The 19,961-nt window shown below is 39.4% G+C and overlaps 1 protein-coding gene across 1 annotated transcript in view; it reads right to left on the bottom strand.

The window, feature by feature from the left end:
- Positions 1–19,961, bottom strand: part of PCDH15 (protocadherin related 15) — a 1,038,602-nt gene that overhangs the window by 663,263 nt on the left and 355,378 nt on the right. Inside the window, exon 6 of the mRNA XM_075841191.1 lies at positions 538–654. Coding sequence (XP_075697306.1) covers positions 538–654 — 117 coding nt within the window. The remainder of the gene's footprint in view (positions 1–537; positions 655–19,961) is intronic.

Here is a 19,961-nt window from a genome sequence, read left to right as displayed (position 1 = left end):
AAAAATAGTCTGAAAATCAGGAGCTGTTTTCTCTCTAAAACAGCTCCATATTTTCAGACGTTTTTAATTTTGTGTGTGCACATACCCGAAGTGTGATTACGGTTTGTAGTAATAAACATACCTTTATTTATTATGCAGTCGTATACACTTACTTAGTAGCAAAGCAATTAGACTAAAATTAATACAAGAGAATGGTAGGGGAAACTAGGCATAACCCTAGTGACCCTGACATAAAGGAGGTAGTAGTAGTGGGCGACACGAGCCTGTGAACCCAGTTATTACCACGGGCCCTTTAACAGGAGCCCTATCACAGATCTCGCATTGGAGCCCAGGAGCTTCAAGTTACATCTCAGAATCCGTGCTTACACTGATACAGAAGCCAACTGCAAACTAAATAAACATAACTTGAAGATTTTATCCTTGGAATCCAAGGATACCTTCAATAAAAGAAACCAGATTTAACAATCATAAAATGACCCTTATCAATTACGTTTTTTTTTTTTTTTAAATGATAACATGCATAGTATGTATACTTACTGTATCATTGGGGTTGAAAGTGATGAAATATTCAATTTGACCATTAGGACCATCATCTATGTCTGTAGCACCATTAGATGAAAACCCAGTAAAGATTGTTGTACCAACTGGCGTTAGCTGAAAAATAAAATGAAACGTGTTTAGAAGCACAAACTATAAGTATACAAGGAGGACCCAACACATATTTTAACTTTAACACTGATCTACACAAGTCAGTAAATCATTTTTTGGACTATAATGAACAATGAAAAATAATTATTGATAGTCTTCAGTCTAATTTCCATGACATATTTGAAGAAATTTAAAATGTTGTTATGTATCAATTAGTATGTCAAACATTTTATTTTATTTTTTATTATTATTATTATTATACAATTATAAAAGTCTAATTCCATGACCTGTTATTTATTGGTATTTGGAATTATTCGGTGAGATATTGGGCATCATGTGTTTTTTGCCCTAGCAAGCAATTCAAATCCGCTTCCAATTTCCTTTGTCGTTTAGAAAAACTAAGCTAAACTGTGCTTGGCTGCTATAATATATCCATTAAGTCCATACATTATATCACAAAATAATCTTGTTTAATGCATTCTTCTTTGCCTCAAGCAGCCCCAATGGGTCATGTTTTCAGGTTGTCCATTATATTGCACAGGTAATATAAGTATAGCCAATACTCCGGAATTAGCAAAAGTGTCCTCTATGGTAAAACCTAAAGTCTTCACCAGTTTGGGGGTACTTAGACTAGAGTTGAAACACTGGCCAATGGAAAAGTTAAAGTAGTTTTCTGCTGTGAAAAAAATTCTGCTCTACTACATCATACACTTGTAACCCCTTCTATTAGCTAAATCTGCGATTTATGTCCAGCAAAGCTCTCAGCACTGGAGGACTACAGGACACTCACTTTAAACAGCGAATACCATCGACCACTACTGACTTCTATGGACGCCCAACTGCCTTACGATTATGGTTCTTCTACTACAAACAGTCGATCAGGAGTGGAGAACCACATGACCCAACTCCTTGAGCATTAATCTTTCACAATATACAGCAATCATTTCATTCCAGTAAGGTTAATGACCTCTGCAAATGCTATGTATTCATAATTTTAAAAAAATACTATATCTCGATAACACAAAGTTATCAGTAGTGGATATACACCATTTTAGATTAGGTGGTAAATGAAGTTTGAAATATACATGCCAAAACCAAGTAGATTACAGCACATATTAAACCTTGACATTTAGAATCAACTCCGAGCAGTGGAGGGGAGCAGAAACCAGCAAAAGCTATTTGGTTGAACAGTAGGAAGTCGTAGGGAAAACTATTATGTTTTGAAGACAGGCTATGAAATCTGTGCTCTCAAGGCATCGAGAAAGAAAAGCAGAAAAAAAAAAACTCATCCCAATATCCTCCAGGAAAGTGGCTGTTGGTTTAACAAACATTATTGGCTTTTTCAGTGCAAAGCAGCAATAGCATTTGCTAAATTTCCTTAAGCTAAAATATGTAGGCATTATAAAACAAAAATAAAGGAAGCATTTTGAAGACATTAGTATAAGTACATAGTACTGTGGACTAGAGAATGGCTTTTGTTCTCCAGCATAAGCCTTTTATTATGTGCTTTATTTTGTGTTTGTTCCTTCATTATTTTTATGTAGTTATTTGTTAGAAGTAAAGTAATTTCCATTATAGTTTATTACGTGAATTTAAAAGTAAAACTTACCCAGAATATGTGCTATAAGAAGAAATTCTATCATAAAAGCAGTTATATGGAATATAATTTATAGGAATGCTTAAGGGAGATGTTCGCTCAACTATTATTATAGGAATATATTACCTTAATGCATAATGAGATTTATACGTAGACTTGTTGACATTGTTTTCTTCCATTACGGTTGTAAACAAGATGTAAAATTAGTAATGAGCTACTTTTGATGTATAATAGGATGCAGTTTTGTGTTGCTACACTTAATCCAGGGCTAGGTCTGGTGTCCACATTACTCCCCAAAAATTGTCTTAGGAGCCACATGTTTCTCTTACGTCTATTGCATGAGGCTTCTCAACTGTTGGCAGCTGCAGATACTATTCTTTACAAATAATATTTTCGCTCATATTTGCATTGGAGGCTCTGTTAGGAAAAAATAGTGCAGCACGCAGCTATATTTTTTTCAAGTGAAATGAGGGACACCATGGCGGAAATCCAAAGGACCCTTTTAAAAAGTCAATGTGGTCCATCTGTGCCATTGATGTCTGTCATCTGATGGATCCAGCGCTGCTGTTACTTAAAAAAAATTTCCTATGACAAAACAGAAAAATGGAAATACGAACGCAGATGTGAACTCAGCTAAACCTGGCGGCCATCAAAATCAAAGAATAAAACTTGACTAGACCATGGTTTTACATAGTGTTGAATGTTTAACCCATTATCATGTGTGCAAAATCACTTTGAAATATCATGTGGTAAATAAATCAACTGTTGTATTTTTTTGTCAATGAACTTACATGTGACATAATATAGTGCTCGATGAGCAAACTATCCAGGTATAATGAGAATGCTTTGTTTAATGTCATATATGTCATTTATTGTATAGTTCTTTGAAGTGCAGGTTTACAATAAATTAGGTAAAATAAAAAGGCAAGTTTTGCTTAATACAGGCCAAAAATAAGCTAGGTCACTCTGCTATGACAAAGCAAACTACAACAACCCAAGCCTGGAAAATTCTGGTTGATGTCAATAATTGTTATAACAAATGACTAGAAATACATATCTGTATAAGTACACTACTTTTAATGCAAAGAAAAAATATTAAAAGGTTAAAAAAATTATTTTTAATAGTATACAAATTCGGATTTGTTTGTATCACTCTGGGAAAAGGGAACATTTTTTTTATGACAACTAAGTAATAATTCATCAATACAGCCAAGATGTAATCTCCAGTAACCGAAAATATCACATATATATCAATTCATCCAACGGTTTTTCCGATGTCAGCTAATATTAAAAAGAAAATGATGTATCCCATGTCTCAGTAAACCTAAGGCCCATCCAACCACTGGAAAAATCTAAAGAGGATCAGGACACAGCTTATGATTGAGAACTGCCTCTAGCAAATTTGGCACTTACTTTCAAAGACATATACTACAGAATTTTTATGGAAATTAGAAAAAAATACCTCAGGCTATCTACACAAGTAAAATAGCCTGTGGAATCTAGAAATATAATTACTAGCATTAAGCTCCAGGTAAGATTATGGATTTACGTTAAACATTGGCAGAAACGGCTTTGTTAAAATGTATTTTTAAAAATTCTTTGTGGAAATTTCTAGAATATACTGTACTTGAATATACAAAGCAGGTGATGAGGAAGCTGCACTCCAAATGAAAAACTGGATTTATTCACAGCAACGTTTCTAGTACATTCCATACCATTATAAGTATAAATAAAGTGCATTAGTGACAGCAGCAATACATGCTAAATAAGTGTTATACATAATCATTCAAAAATTCATATAAAATAGTGTTTAGTGTATTCATAATTAATAATATGCCATTCCCATCATATTATTTACAGAAATGCCGGCACTCACCATACAAAGAAGAACCATTGGATACAATGTCATTCATTCATTTTACATTTCACCATTCACACTGTCATACTGTTCATGCCCTCCTCTACCCCCTTCCATTGGACAAAATCCAGTCATATGACCATAGACCAGTGGTTCTCAACTGGGGTGCCGGAAGAATCACCTAGGGGTTTCGCGACCCTCTGCTCCTCTACTGCAAAAAAAAACAACTTTTGCTTGTAGCAGATGTGACACACGCACGTCTGCGACAAGCTCCACCCCTGGCACTTAGTTCCACTAAACTTGTAGCAGCCGTGATGCACGCACGTCTGCTACAAGTACCGAACACCACTTCCCGCTAGAAGAGCCTGATGAAGGGAGAGGAGCCATCAACGCTGAAGACCTGGGCAGGGTAAGTACTTATTCCTTTCCCAGGAATAAGCACACTTTCTGTCTTTGATGGTCACTTTACTAAAGGGGCTGATTTTCACTTTACTGGGGGGGGGGGGGCTGAAGCTGATGGTCTCTTTACCGGAGGGGCAGATGGTCACTTTACTGGGAGGGGGCTGATGGTCACTTTACTGGGGGAGGGCTGATGGCCATTTTACTGTGAGGGGGGATGATGGTTATTTCAGTGTGATCGGGGATGATGGTCATTTTACTGTGAGGGGGGCTGATGGTCATTTTACTGTGACGGGGGCAGGCTAATGGTAATTTTACTGTGAGTGGGGGGCTGATGGTCATTTTAACGTGAGTGGGGGGCTGATGGTCATTTTACTGTGAGGGGGGTTGATGATCATTGTACTTTGAGTGGGGAGCTGATGGTCATTTTACTGAGTGGGCTGATGGTCATTTTACTGTGAGGTCGGGTTGATGATCATTGTACTTTGAGTGGGAGGCTGATGGTCATTTTACTGAGTGGGCTGATGGTCATTTTACTGTGAGTGGGGCTGATGTTCTTTGAGTGGTTTCCACCTCTGACCTCCCATTGAAATGAATAGGAGGCAGAAAAAACTCGTTTCGAGTGTTTTTTTGCCTGCGGTTTTTGCATTAGCTTCAATGGCTTAAAAAAAATGTGGCCAAAAAACATGAAAAAAAAAACGTCAAACAATGCTATCAATTTAAAATCTAAGGCTATGTTCACACGGAGTATTTTGCAGGAGGAATATCTGCCTCAAAATTCCGTTTGGAAGTTTGAGGCAGATTTTCTTCTCCCTGCACGCCGATTTTCGCGCTGTTTTTCGCCCGCGGCAATTGAGCGCCGCGGGCATAAAACACCACGAAATACGCTTTCTCTGCCTCCCATTGAAATCAATGGGAGGCATATTAGGGCCGTTTTTGCCGAGTTTTGAGACGCGGTTTCCGCGTCAAAAAACTCTGCAAAATACTCTGTGTGAACATAGCCTTAAGGAATTGTGAGGCAGATTTTTTTCTGTCCTACAAAAAAAACGCTGTGTGAAAGTACCCTAAAAGTGTAGTGCTTGTTTTTAGCTGTTTTTTGTCTTTTCATAAACAATTTTTGATATGCCCTGAGGAAAATTTTATTTTCCATGGGGTGCCTCGAGCCTAAAAAGGTTAGGAAACTCTGCCATAGACTAATGGAACACAATCTAACCACTTCATTAATATTCACTGTGTAAATGGGTGCACATGCGCAATACACACTTCAAACAGCCTCTCAGACATCTTTACTAAAGGCCTTGCCACTAACCCATTCTATTTGTGCCTATAACCGTGGATTTGCCATGGAAATAGCCCCGCATCACCTTGTCATTCTCCAGAGCACAAATAGTTACTCGACATACATACATGTCAAAGTAGTGGAGCTTTATTGAAGATAGTTCTGTACATTCTTTAACTCTAAAAATCAACTTTAAGAGTTATTGTGTCCACTCACACAGAACTATCTTCAATACAGCTCCACTACTTTAACAAACATCAATTGAGCTTTGCTTCCTATATATACTTGCTTGTTACTGAGACACTTTGCCTGATAATGCATTCATTGAGAAGGTGAAACGTTGCTGTGAACTTTTGGTGAATAAATACAGTTTTTCATTTGGAGTCACACATGAAGTTTTTGTGGCAATTTTTAATGCATTTTTTTAGTCAAAGCCAGGAGAAGATCCAAAAAGAAAACAAAAAGCATAAAGGAATGACAGATACTCTCTTTTGCATCCACTCCTGTGCATGGCTTAAAAACTTGCACTAAAACTGCCACAAAAGCTGTATATGTGATTTTAACCTAGAAGGTACCTATACTTTACAATTTTTTTGGCATAAAGTGTGAATATATGAAAATTTGTAATATCTTTTACAGGGTAGTGGCATCTTTCACACCCTTAAACAGCCTGCAATTCCTTTGTCCATGCCTGCAGGCTCTCTGTAACGGTTTAGAAGCCTCCAACAGTTAATAGATGACAGAAAGGGGTAGGGGGATTTACTGTAGCTGCAGTTTTCCTCTCATTGTTTCAGTGCAACTGCAAGAGGCAAAGAGGGGAGGGGGGAATGAGAAGTCTATTCACTTACAATGTGCACTTACAAAAAAAAATGAAAAACAGGTAAGTGCAAACTGAAGAAAAAAAAAAAAGACAAAAAAAAAGACAAAAAAATATATAGTAAGGGCAAGTTCAGACGTGGCGGGATTTTTCCGTTGCAAATGTTGGTGCAGATTTGGGGCAATTACGCAACTAATCTGCAGCAACATTTGCATATTTGACAGGTAATTCAGACGTTGCAGATATCACAGCAGACTTTTTGCATTGCAAAGGATGAAATCTGCAGTGAAATTCCGCTTCTTCTCCGCAACATCATGTGCAGGCTGCGGAGGGAAAATTCTGCACCGGAGCCTAATTTCTGCACAGTTATTTTCCGCAATGTCTGAACTAAGTTTCCTAAAAATGTATAGAAACAAATGTAAAAAACGGCTGCTGCAGAATTTCACTGCGGACTGACTGCAGCGGAATTCAACAGCGATTCCGCCACGTCTGAACGTGCCCTTAGATTCAATGTTTTTCCTGCACTACAACTAATATACATTGGCAGTTACCATAGGATAGATTGTGGTTTTTTTTGTAATGAGAGGCAAATTGGGAGGTCAATCGAGACAACTTTTAAAATGCTTATGTAGATACCTGGACTATAAAAAGAAGACTGGTATTACTATTGACAGACAATTGAAACCATTTTAGGTCCCAATAGGCAAAATGGTCAGATCAATGTAATTCAAAAATGATCTGCATAAAAACCTTCTGACTTAATCATAGGGAGATGGTACAATCATAGGGTGTATTTGTTTTTTTAGACAGGAATCCCCCAAGCAGAGCATGATTTCACTGCTCAGGGAGCACTTTTTCTCATAGTGGTGGCACTGACAAAAAAAAATAATTTTCAATGGAATCTCTAAAGTAATTACAAAGATATAAACCCTACGTATACTTTGTTATACTATTTCCCATCCAATGTCCAGGGACTGCCGCAAAAAGTAAACTGTACAATACAAACAAAATTACTCTTATCAACTCTTCAAAAATAATGGCTATGGTTAAGGAACAAAAGTAAAGATACGCATGACCTTAGCGGTTTGCTGAATCTGTCCTTGGAGACATACTTTTTAATTTAAAGTATACCTTTGTTGGGTCATGTTTTCAAGTCTATCAATTCAAAATTGGCAGCTAGGTGTCTGGTAGCGAAAAGGAAAGGCTAAGAATCAGGGGCGTAACTAGGAAAGACTGGGCCCCATAGCAAACTTTTGACTGGGGCCCCCCCTCTGCTGGGTATCACACAACCCCCCCCCCCACTGTAGATAGTGCCTCCCTATAGATTCCACCACACAGCGCCCCACTATAGATAGCACCATACACAGCCCCCTGTAGATAACGCCATACAGACCCCCTGTAGATAACACCATACAGCCCCCTCTGTAGAGAACGCCATACAGACCCCCTCTGTAGATAACACCATATAAGCCCCCCCCAAAAAAACAAAAACGGCCTATAGTTTGTCCTACAAAAGACATGCATCCCCTATCCACAGGACAGGGGATACATGTGCGATCGCTGGCATTGATAAGGAGAACGGGGGACCGAAAGTCCCCCGAAGTTCTCCATGACTAACCTCGGACTTCTGGCGTCTGCGCAGTTCAATAAAAATGAAAGGAGCGCTGGTCACGCATGCGCACAAGCGCGACCGGCGCTCCATTCATTTCTACGGAGCTGCCGACACAGACCCCGGAAGTCCGAGGTTTGTCATGGAGAACTTAGGGGGGACTTTCGGTCCCCCGTTCTCCTCATCGCTGGGCGTCCCAGCGATCCCACATGTATCCCCTATCCTGTGGATAGGGGATGCATGTCTTTTGTAGGAACAACCCCTTCAGTGGCGTCGCGCTGTAGCAGCCATAGCGGCTGCTAGCGGAGCCTGCGGCCATGGGAGGGGGCCGTGCCGGCGGGTGCCACGGGCCCCCTCATGCTGCAGGCCCCGTAGAAGTCGCTACGGCTGCTATAGCGGTAGTTACGCCACTGCGTATAGGTTTGTACGGTGTAAAACTACAGCTCCCAGCATGGCCGGAACAATGATAAGGATATGCTGGGAGATGCGGTTTCACAAAAAAAAATCATACCACCCATCATCTCGCTGCAGATCATACAGTGACTACATTACTGATTAGAGGCAGAATAAACATTTACATTAAGTGACTCACCGGTGACGTCTCAGATTCTAGTTCTTTTCTTCTCCCTCCGGTTCAGACATCTATGATGAATTCTCCCGGCCATGACCCATTTCTGCAGTTTTCCGTTTAGATGTCTTCAGCTTCTCAGTTTTAAAACATTTCTGCACCTATAAACAAAGTTAAAATTCTCAACACATCTAAATATAACTGTCTCACACACACACACACACACACACACACACACACACACACACACACACACACCGTGCCCCCTGTAGATAGTGCCCACATATGGACTCCAGAGCTGCAAGGCAATAGCGCTAACCACTGAGCCACCGTGCTGCCCTACATATAGCTTCCCCTATAGTTAGTGCTCCACGTATAGCCCACCTCTGTAGATAGTGTCTCACATATAGCTCCCCCCTGTAGACTGTGCACTACATATAGCCACCCTGTTGCTAGTGCCCCACAGGTATCCCACCCCTGTATATAGTGTCCCACACATAGCCCACCCCTATAGAAAGTACCCTAAAAAATAGCTCCCCTATAGATAGTGCTCTACATATAGCCCACCCTTGTATAGTATCTCACATATACTGCCCCACATATAGACCCCCCTGTAGATAGTGGCCCACATCCCCACATACAGACCTCCCCTGTAGCTAGTGCCCCACATATAGACACCCCGCCTGTATATAGTGGCCCACATATAGACCCCCCTGTATATAATGGCCCACATATAGAGCCCCCTGTATATAATGGCCCACATATAGAGCCCCCTGTATATAATGGCCCACATATAGAGCCCCCTGTATATAGTGGCCCACACCCCCACATATAGACGCCCCTGTAGCTACTGCCCCACATATAGACCCCCCTATATATGATATGCCCCACATAAAGACGACCAACCCCCCCCCCCCCCATTATAGATAATGCCATTCACATTTTTGAAGAAAAAAATTAATAAATTGCCATACTCACATGATCCCGTTCCCACGCTGTTCACTGGCGATGCAGACATGCTCTCTTCTGAGCATGTCTGCAGGAGCTGAAAGAGCGTCCTCCAATGACGCTGATTGGCGGGGCAGAATGACTTGCCCCGCCAATCAGCACCTTCCAAGCATGGAAGCGGCGCGATGATGTCATCGCGCCGCTAGCCAATCAGTGTCATTGTAAGGCACTGGATGGTCAGGCACGGAACATGCCCGGCCATTCAGTGCTAACACATGTATTTGGCTGCCGCTAGCACTGGGGCCCCCTCCGGTGCTAGCGACACCTACAGGCATGATGAGAGGGCCTGTGTAAGGCTCGGCGGCGCGGGCCCCACAGTAGCGGCGCTACCGCTGTAGCAGCCATAACGGCTGCTAGCGGCGCCACCGGGCATTTGGGTGGGCGTGTCGGCTGGCGGCACGGGCCCCCTCAAGCCCCGGGCCCCGTAGCAGCCGCTACTGCTGCTACCGCGGTAGTTACGCCACTGCTAAGAATTATAAACATGTATGTCATAGATATGGAAGAAGAGAATCCATGCATCCTTTGGCAATAGACAATAGAAATAACCTTACTAAATAATCATAAAGTAACACGCTCTGTCTCTGTGTAGGTATATATCAGTTTTATTATCTACCTTTGCAGTTCTACCTATCGTGGTGCTAGAAAGTTTGTGAATCTCTTAGGCCTCATGCACACAATGTTTGGCCCATGATATACGGATGGTATGTCAACCGCATTTCCCGGACCGAACACACAGTTCGGGAAGCTGGAGTTCCTAGCATCATAGTTATGTATGATGCTAGGAGTCCCTGCCTCCCCGCGGAAATACTGTCCCGCACAGAAAACAGGATTATAGTACGGGACAGTATTTCTGTGGAGAGGCAGGGAATCCTAGCATCATACATAACTATGATGCTAGGAACTCTGGCTGCCTGAACTGTGGTCGGTTCGGGAAATGCAGCTGTCATACGGCCTGTATATCATGGCTGTGTGTATGAGGCCTTCGGTTTTTAAAAATGTCTACAGAAAGCCCCTCAAGCATTTGCTGTCTCTCTTTGCAGAGTCATGTATACATGTATAGACTGTAGAAAGTACATAGACATTATAGAGCCCATAAATAGCTCTTCAAGAAGAATGGACAAATGCCATCGGAAGAATTAGTGGTCCAGTGCTCACATGAGTGCTTGAACCCCTTCATTCTAGAAATTGGTGGGGATCCAGGTGCGGAGATCTTTTTTGATCTCTAGCATGAAGAGGTTCATGGCAGAAGTTTTATAAAATTACAGTTACCCATTAAGTCATTTCTTCTCAATATGGTCAAATGTTTACAGACCTATGTACATATTTTTAAGATTCATTACATTCTCTATTCTCTATTTTATTTCTATAACATACTGCAGATGAAAATGTGAATACATTTTAGGACAAATGTATGTGAAAACGAAAATAAATAAATAAAAAAAGAGTTTACAAACTTCCTAGCATTACACTTTTGTATGTACTCTATAAAACTCTGTTAATACCTTTAGTATCATGCTTTTACACTTTGGAAAGCGCACCCTCCCAAATATTATGAAATGGGAAGAAGGAAAAAGGCTTGCACTGCCAAAACCGCACAATCGGAATGGGAGTGTAGAAGAATGGCTCTCTTTCTATTTGGATAAATGCAGGTAAATTGCCACGGAGTTGCTCATCGAAAGTGTAGCACAACCAGCTAAATATATTGTAGAAGAATGATCGAGGCACTCACCGAAGCTCCCAAATATTATGCAGTCAATATATTTCCATATTTTAAGCAACGAATATACGGAGTGTTTTCAAGGTAATTTCAATAACTAGTTGCTTGAAATGAATGATGCTTGCCAGATATAACCTGAGGTAAGTTAATTTTAATATGAATTTATTAGAATAGAATTAGTTTATTAAGAATAATAAATTGCCTCATCAAGAGTATCCTATTAGGAAAAGTAGATTACTATGGAGTTCCATTAGTTTGTCATTGTCCAATGTGAATTTTCAGGAGGGTAGACGTCAACAGGCATACTACTTACTGGCAATAAAATGAATATATAATGATCTGCTAAGTAATTACTACAGCTTATTAGGATGTAAATACTATACCAACTAGATAGGCATATATGTTTGTATATTTTTTTTTTCTTTGGAGCTTTTATGAACAATTACTCGCTTGGTATTTATTATAATCAACATATTTGTGACCATGTGTATAGTACATTATAAAGTTACAGTACTTCATATGCTATATTAACAGTGTTACTCCCAAAAGTGAACTTGCCTATCATAGAGACAGCCTACATGGATGCTATGGCAGGGGTTCTAGGACTGAACCATTTCTCAGTCCTAGCATTTTCCTGCATCCACCGTTATGGGAGAGCTCACTACATGGAGATGTTTACAGGTCTCATTGAGTTCAACAGAAGCTATTTAAATCCATATACAGTAAGCTGAACGCAAGCAGACAAAAATTTTTTATTTCATTCTGTGACTGTGTATATGGAAGCAGGGGGTTTGGTGTTCTACTTGTGAAATATAGGTTACCAAACAACAGTGGACATTAACTTTAACAAAAAAATAGTACATATGTTAGAGCTCTTGTGGTGGGTGGAGCCCATTCTGAGTTTTACTACGGGGCCCTATGATTTCTGTGTACAGATGTGGCAGATGCCTTGCTACAAAATATTAAAATCCATGAAATTTTTTGCAACTTTAAGACTAAAGGGGCAGCCATTTAAAAAAACAAATTAAAAAAAAAACAACAAATCAACCTGCAGCAAAATGATTACGCAAATTTTATATTTATTCCAGTAAGTCTGGCAAGTACTTTACAAGGTTTAGGCTCTGTTCACATCTGCATCGGAGGATCTATTAGGGGCCTCCATCGTAACTCTGATGAAAAATGACAAGAGAAATAGAGCAGAATACCGCACTATTTCTTCCGGTAAAACGACAGACACCCTCTCGCAAACCCAACAGAACCCCTTAAAAGTCTGATTACTGTCCATGATGCTATGGCTCCAGCACTCTCTTTTTTCCTTCTTCTATTCCTATGAAGAACAGAATAATGGAAAAACTTAGCGCTTATGTGAATGAAGCTTTAGCTGCAAGTCATGGGTACCTCGCACCTTGATTTATAATAGTAATCAATTGGAAGGTAAGAGATGTTGTTCTTCTCAGATGATAAATTACAGTATATAAAGAAGTTCTCACTTAATAATGAGTAAGCACAGCTGCAATGACAGCCAATTAGTGGCATACAAATGCCCTGTGAAATATGCCAATACCACAAATAGGATTTAGCATCACTAAGAGAACTGATTTGAGTCCTGCTTGACATGACATACTATACTGTAAAATGCAGGTAAAGCAATTATTACTCTTGGGTAGAGAGACAATGTTTTCTCATACAGAATAACAAGCTGCTTTTTATGTTCTGACCATTCTAAAACATTAGATCAAAATACACAGAAATTCTTAGAATCTTATTAGAATTATTTTTACCACAATCGGTCATTCTGAATATAGCACTTGCATTACTGACATGGACAATTATCAGTTGATGTGCCCCATTCTATAATGTAACGATAAAAACCCTGCAGAGAAGAATTATTGAACATATGGTATAAATTGCCCTACTGATGTATCACATTTCTGTAGGTCAAAATTAATATTAGTACACAAAACATTCACGACCAAGGCACATTATTTTCCCTCAATAGTTAAGCTATACTATAATTATATGTGACTATAACACTTTATTTAGACATCTGAGAACTGTTTTCTTATGAGTTTACAATATTAAGGCTCTGTTCACATCTGCGTCAAGGCTTTCAATTGTTCTGTTCCTTCATAGTAGCAGAATAATGAAAAAACAGAGCTGCCGCATCCTTCGCATGACGGAAACCAGATGTGCCCGGCAAAGCCAATGACTTTAATGGGTTTGTCGAGTTTATGTCAAGGTGTCAATATGTGATGGAGGCTTCTAACGGAGCCTCCAACTTTAATGTGAACAGAGCCTAATACAAAAGCAATATACAACTTTACTGTACTGTGCATTAAAGATGAGAGAAGTGGATAAAAGTACTTCAGCTCTGTTCTAACAATCAGTGGGGGGGGGGGGGGTCAACAGCTGGACACCCTACTGATAAAACTTTAAAAAATGTCTGTATGACTTGTGAGAAGTGAACGGTACACTAACTTTTTTGTATACTAGAGGAAGTTAATCTTAATGTTTGCAGCCTCTTAAAATATAACTAATATAATACAATATCATAAAACTCCCATTATACATCAGAACTGTCCTGCAATAATCTGCCTGCGGAATACAGACATTTTGATTAATGCGGTCTGCTGTTTGTCAATGGACTACTTACGGTACCTGCTGCCTACTTACAATATACAAAACAACCAAATGGAAATTTTCCAACTGTTTTGCAGGGTATTATCTAAACATTCCTACAGCTAGAAGAAGCATTTATCATAATGGCATCATATTAGGACTAGAATATTTAGAGATAGTGCGCCACATGAAGTTACAATCAGGTCACCACATTAACTCACCCCTTCCATATACACACTGCTGCTGAGAGAGTTAAAGGGTTATTTCCAACTCAAACATTTATGGCATATCCATAACTCCCATATGAATGAATGGAGAGTTGCACACAAGTGGACACCTCTCCATTTATCCTCTGACTGTATGCACAAGCGGTCTCACCAGGAGGTATGGGAGTTCAGCGACCTCAGTTCTGGAGATAGATGCAGTACCTGCACCTATAACCTATCAAACTGTTGTGGAAAAATATGTGTTTCCCCTTCATTTCTACTTGCTCACTGTGAATCGTCGACACAGATGTGGCGTCGATTCACAGGTATTGCAGCCTTCTTCTCCCATTGAAGTGAAACAATTACTTCCGTAATGTTTTAAGCGAAAACAAAACACTTTATTTTTCTGCTTAGTAAACATAACTGTAAAAAGAAAAGATGAGACAGTGTGGACCTTCTTTAAATTCCAGGCTCTGACAGGGATTGCTAAATGTCAAGTTAATGAGATTGGGTACAGGAAATGACAGCTGATAAGTGTTCTTCGGGAACACAAAACTTATCTACAGCAAACATGCTGATACATTCTGTGCTACTTTCAAACAAAGGGAACATTCACAACCTGTAGGATAGTTTCTGCAAGTTTTAAGGTATAGCTCGAATACAAAAAAAAATAATCATATGACATAAAAAATGCACGGAGCTATCTTCAATGACATATCAGGTGTAAATTCTGCTGAAATCAATATTCATGAGTAATATACTGTATATAGTTGGTCAAGTGGGCACATCTCTTCCTTATGAGGTTACAGCTGATGTAGGCATTTATACAAATAACTGGATATATTATTCTTGTTTCAGTCCATTAGCACACTGGGGCCACATGTAGGATATTTTTAAAAACTGCAGAATCAGGGCAATAAATATACAGTTGTGTTGCTTTAATTCCTGTCAAACGCCTAAAGGGTTAAGAAACTTATCTAAATGCTGCTTTGAATACTTTGAGGGGTGCTGTTTTTAAAATGGGGTGATTTGTGGGGGTTCCTAATATAGAAGGCCCTCAAAGCTACCTCAGAACTGAACTGTTCCCTAAAAAAAAAATAGGCTTTTGACATTTTCTTAAAAATGTGAGAAATTGCTGCTGAACTTATAAGCCTTGTAACGTCCTAGAAAAATAAAAGGATGTTCAAAAAAACAATGCCAATCTAAAGTAGACATATGGGAAATGTTAACTAGTAACTATTTTGTGTGGTCTTACTATCTGTCTAACAAGCAGAAACATTTGAATTGAGAAAAATGCTAATTTTTGCAAATTTTCTCAAAATTTTGGTGTTTTTCACAAAATAATATTGCATTTATCTACCACATTTTTTCACTATCATAAAGTACAATATGTCACGAGAAATCAATCTCAGAATTGCTTGAATAGGTAAAAGAAGTCCCAAGTTATTACCACATATAGTAACACGTCAGATTTTAAAAAGGAGGCTCTGTCATTTGGTCCAAAAGTGGCTGCGGCGGGAAGGGGTTAAGCTCCTATAAATATTAAAGGCTAAAATGCCATTTTTGCCCCCATGTATTGCATTTTTCAACATTAGCCATAAACCATTTAAAGGGAATGTGTTGCCAGCAAAACATGATTTTTTTTTTTTTGTTAAACAATTAGTGTATAGGTGATTAAACATTGTTCTAATTTTTATTTTTTTTTCACGAGTCAGGAAATATTATAAATTGGATTCAATTGGATTCTAATTTATAATATTTCCCATTGCTGGTCACTAGATGGAGCTATTCCCAAAATTGCAGCATTGCATGTGGTAAAGCAACCACATTGCTTTATGCTGCAAAATTGGGTAAAAAGTCCTCGCTTTAGTGAGCTCTCAGCATCCCCCCCTCCTTTATCCTGGCTAGTGCCGGGATAAACGAGGGAATTGAACGGTCTAACCTCCTACACTGTGTGTCGCCATTTTTTGAGCTAACACACAGTGTAGTAGGTTTACATACAGTAGTAAACAAACACGAACATACATAGAAATCTCTTACCTGCTCCTGCCGCCGCGGCTCCCTCCGGCCCGTCCGCTCCGTCTGCTGCCGCTGGTCCAAGTGCACAAGTCCGGAAGCCGCGACCGGAAGTAGTAATCTTACTGTCCGGCCACGACTTCCGGTCCACAGGAAAATGGCGCCGGATGGCGCGCATTTCAAATTGGACTGTGTGGGAGCGGCGCATGCGCCGTTCCCACACAGACGGCGTACATTGAAGTGGATGGAACGGGCCCCGTTCGCAGTCCCTATGGGACTGGAGCTGCCTGTATGTTAATCGACACATACAGAAATGGAAAAAAAAATGGCAGCCCCCATAGGGAAGAAAAAGTGTAAAAATAAGAAAAAGTAACACACAAACACACAAATTAATCCAAACGTTTTTAATAAAGCACTAACATCTTTAACATATTAAAAAAAAAATTGTGGTGACACTGTTCCTTTAAGGTTTAGTTGAATTCTTCTGTATTTACGATTTGACATTTGCAGTATAATTATCCAAAGTAGATGAAAAACACTCCCATTTAGTGTCTATAATAGCATTATATACACACATAGGTGTATTGAATGAATGATCGATTATATTTATTATATACCCTTAGGCTCTATACTATTGGATTTCCAATCACAGTCAAGACAAACAGCTTATTCACCTAGTGTGCAGTCAACAAAGCTGTCTTTGTACAGTACATATTGTAAATGTGTGTAGCAGTCTTGTTGACATGTTACTGATTATATTATCAAAATTGATACAGCATTACTTAAATACCCATTACATTACTTCAATGGAGCACGTCAATATGATCAAATTACACTATGTTTCATTTATGACCTTATGACCTTTTTGTCTTTATTTCCCGTGTGAGGATTGTAAAATGACTATATAAAATACGATTCAACTTAGAACATGTCTTATTTTCCCACCTTCAAATAAAACTGGATCCCTTTCTAGTTACAAGTCACAGGAGTTGTTGAGGGAAAGAAAAGCTATAAAACAATATCAGGTGTGGAAAATAAATACTGGAAACTGAAAACAAAGACTATATGAGTTTCTGCAATCTCCATAACACAGTAAAGCCCTCTTGAAATACAATGTATAGTACACTGTGAGGTTGATGCCTATATATAAATTTATATTTAATATGGACATTTTTTTGTGAAAGAAATGTTTTTTTTTTCCCAAACATGCCCTTAACAAATTTTTATCTTTGCCAGGCCCTGGACTGTCCATTAAAATTGTGACCCATGCTAAACACCTGGGATCTGAGTTTTCAGTCAGTGAAGATGTGTCCAGGCATTCATAGTGTCATAAATGACTGTGGCTGCTGTTCCCAAAACTTCCATAGAGTTTGTATGGAGTGGAATCACACATACAGGAGCATTGCTCAATACAAACTCCTTCTCATTGCGGTTCTCAAAAATGATACATTACCTCCAGCCAGGGCGGGATGTGTATTCTGAATCTTGACCACTTCTCTGCTCTCCCCTGTGATTTACAGCACAGCACAGCGAGATTTCGCTGTAAATGACAGTTTACAGCATAATCTCGCGAGACTACGCCTGTTGTGCTGTAAATCACAGAGAAGTGCAGTGAAGTGGTCGGGATTCTGAATACACATCACATCCTGGCTGGAGGTAATGTATATTCATTGCCAGGACACTGCAGTAATGTTATAGTGTGTTTATGTGGCAGCACATAGTGATATAGCTATATCGCTATCTGCAGTGTAAATGAATGCGGAGAAGTGTATGACGCTGATTGGTCAGCGTTATACACTTCTCTGTACAAAGCCCACTTGGCCATATAGTAAAAACACATCCAGTTGTCCATTGAGAAACTCATTAGCATAAAGCTAATATAGGTCATAACTCCATCAAAAATGATTGTTTTTCTAAATAAAAAACACTGCTGTAATCTACGTTACAGCACCGATCACATCATGTACAATATAGGGCACTTATATAAACTTGCCTTAAAGAGGCTCTGTCACCACATTATAAGTTCAACTTTAAATAAAGACTACTCTTTCTTGACTTGGTAGAAAGAAAACGTTCTTTTCAGATTATCAGATATCGCTATGAGGCTTATAATTATGTTCCTGAAAGTCCATGTGGTGTAAATAAGTATATATCCTTTGTAGTGATCAGGCTTGAATTTTAAATTGTTATGAAAGAAATTATACGGTAAATACAAAATATTTTGTTGTAGGACTTAGGCTGGGTTCACACTGAGTTTTTTGCAGGCGGAAAATCTGCCTCAAAATTGTGTTTGAGGCAGATTTTGGGGCTAATTCAAATGTGTCTATGGTTTGATTTGAAAAATTATCTGATTTAAAAATAAAGTGTACTCCAATCTTATAAAATGATAACTTATCTCTAGGAAATGCCGTCACTTTATGATCAGTGTGGGTCTGACCTCTGGAAGCCCCACCGATCATAGAAATGAGGGCTGCAGCGCTGATTAAGTTTTCCCTGCATAGTGGCGCTCCTGGCCACCTGGTTTTGCAGGGGATTGTAGCCGGCCCTATTCAATGGGGCCTTGATGCTGTTCTCTGCACAGCGGGGGGCCAGGGCGCTGCAGGAAAAACAGAGAAGGCCTCACAGTTGTCCATTCATTTTCAAGATCGGACTCGGTACCAATAGGTCAGACACCCACCATTCATAAAGTGATGACATATTCGAGCAAAATTCCATCACTTTCTAAGATAGGAATACCCCTTTAACACTACGGATCAGTTTTATTTGCAATATTACACATTACCTCATAATGTGCCGTTTAGTGGAAACAATGATGGTCATGGTGAATACAGTGCATTAAAATATCATGTAGACACGTACTACGGTACACTTCCCCTTATGTTAAGAATATATCCTATAATTAACTTATATTTTAAAGTGCAAAACATATTTCCCTCCGGGGATCAATAAAGTCGATCATATCTTATATATGAAGGTTCAAAATTTGGTGCTGCCGAATATTTTTTTTTAATATACTGCATCTTTATAGAGGTTGGAGATTTTTTTTTTCTGAAAAAGCTCCAAATCTCCTGCATGAACAGAGCTACATGATACAACTCAGGCTACTTCCAGCCACAACTAGAAGGGACACAGGAGATTACTGAATACATGCACCAACCTCCTGAGCTTTCCCTAGTGGCAGCTCAAGCCAGCCATCATTTTTTTTTTTTAATGCAAGTCTTTGCAGAAGATTTGGAACGCTTTATCAGAAAAATTGAGCACTAACCGCATTAAAAGGGGTTATGTGGGGGCCGAAATGTATTAGCAGTGTACTCAATGCAGTATGTTAGTACACTGCTAATATACATTCCAGGTCCCCCTGTCGCGCCGATCCCGCTGTACACTATGTAATCGCTGATGACGTCACATGACCACGAGTCGTGTTGTCATGAAGAAAGACTGTGCCACTAAACTTCCGCTCCCCCGCCAGTGCTATAAATATCAATTAAAATCTCATTATCAGCGCGACGGGGGATCGGAATGTATATTAGCAAGTGTACTCACATACTGCAGTGACTACACTGCTAATACTTTTCGGTCCCAACATAACCCCTCTAAAGACATTTTAAGAAATTAATCAG

Source organism: Rhinoderma darwinii, chromosome 11 (assembly GCF_050947455.1).
Source record: "Rhinoderma darwinii isolate aRhiDar2 chromosome 11, aRhiDar2.hap1, whole genome shotgun sequence".
Lineage (NCBI taxonomy): Eukaryota > Metazoa > Chordata > Amphibia > Anura > Rhinodermatidae > Rhinoderma > Rhinoderma darwinii.
The sequence above is the reverse complement of the archived record's forward strand: the minus strand, read 5'-3'. Positions and strand labels throughout refer to the sequence as shown.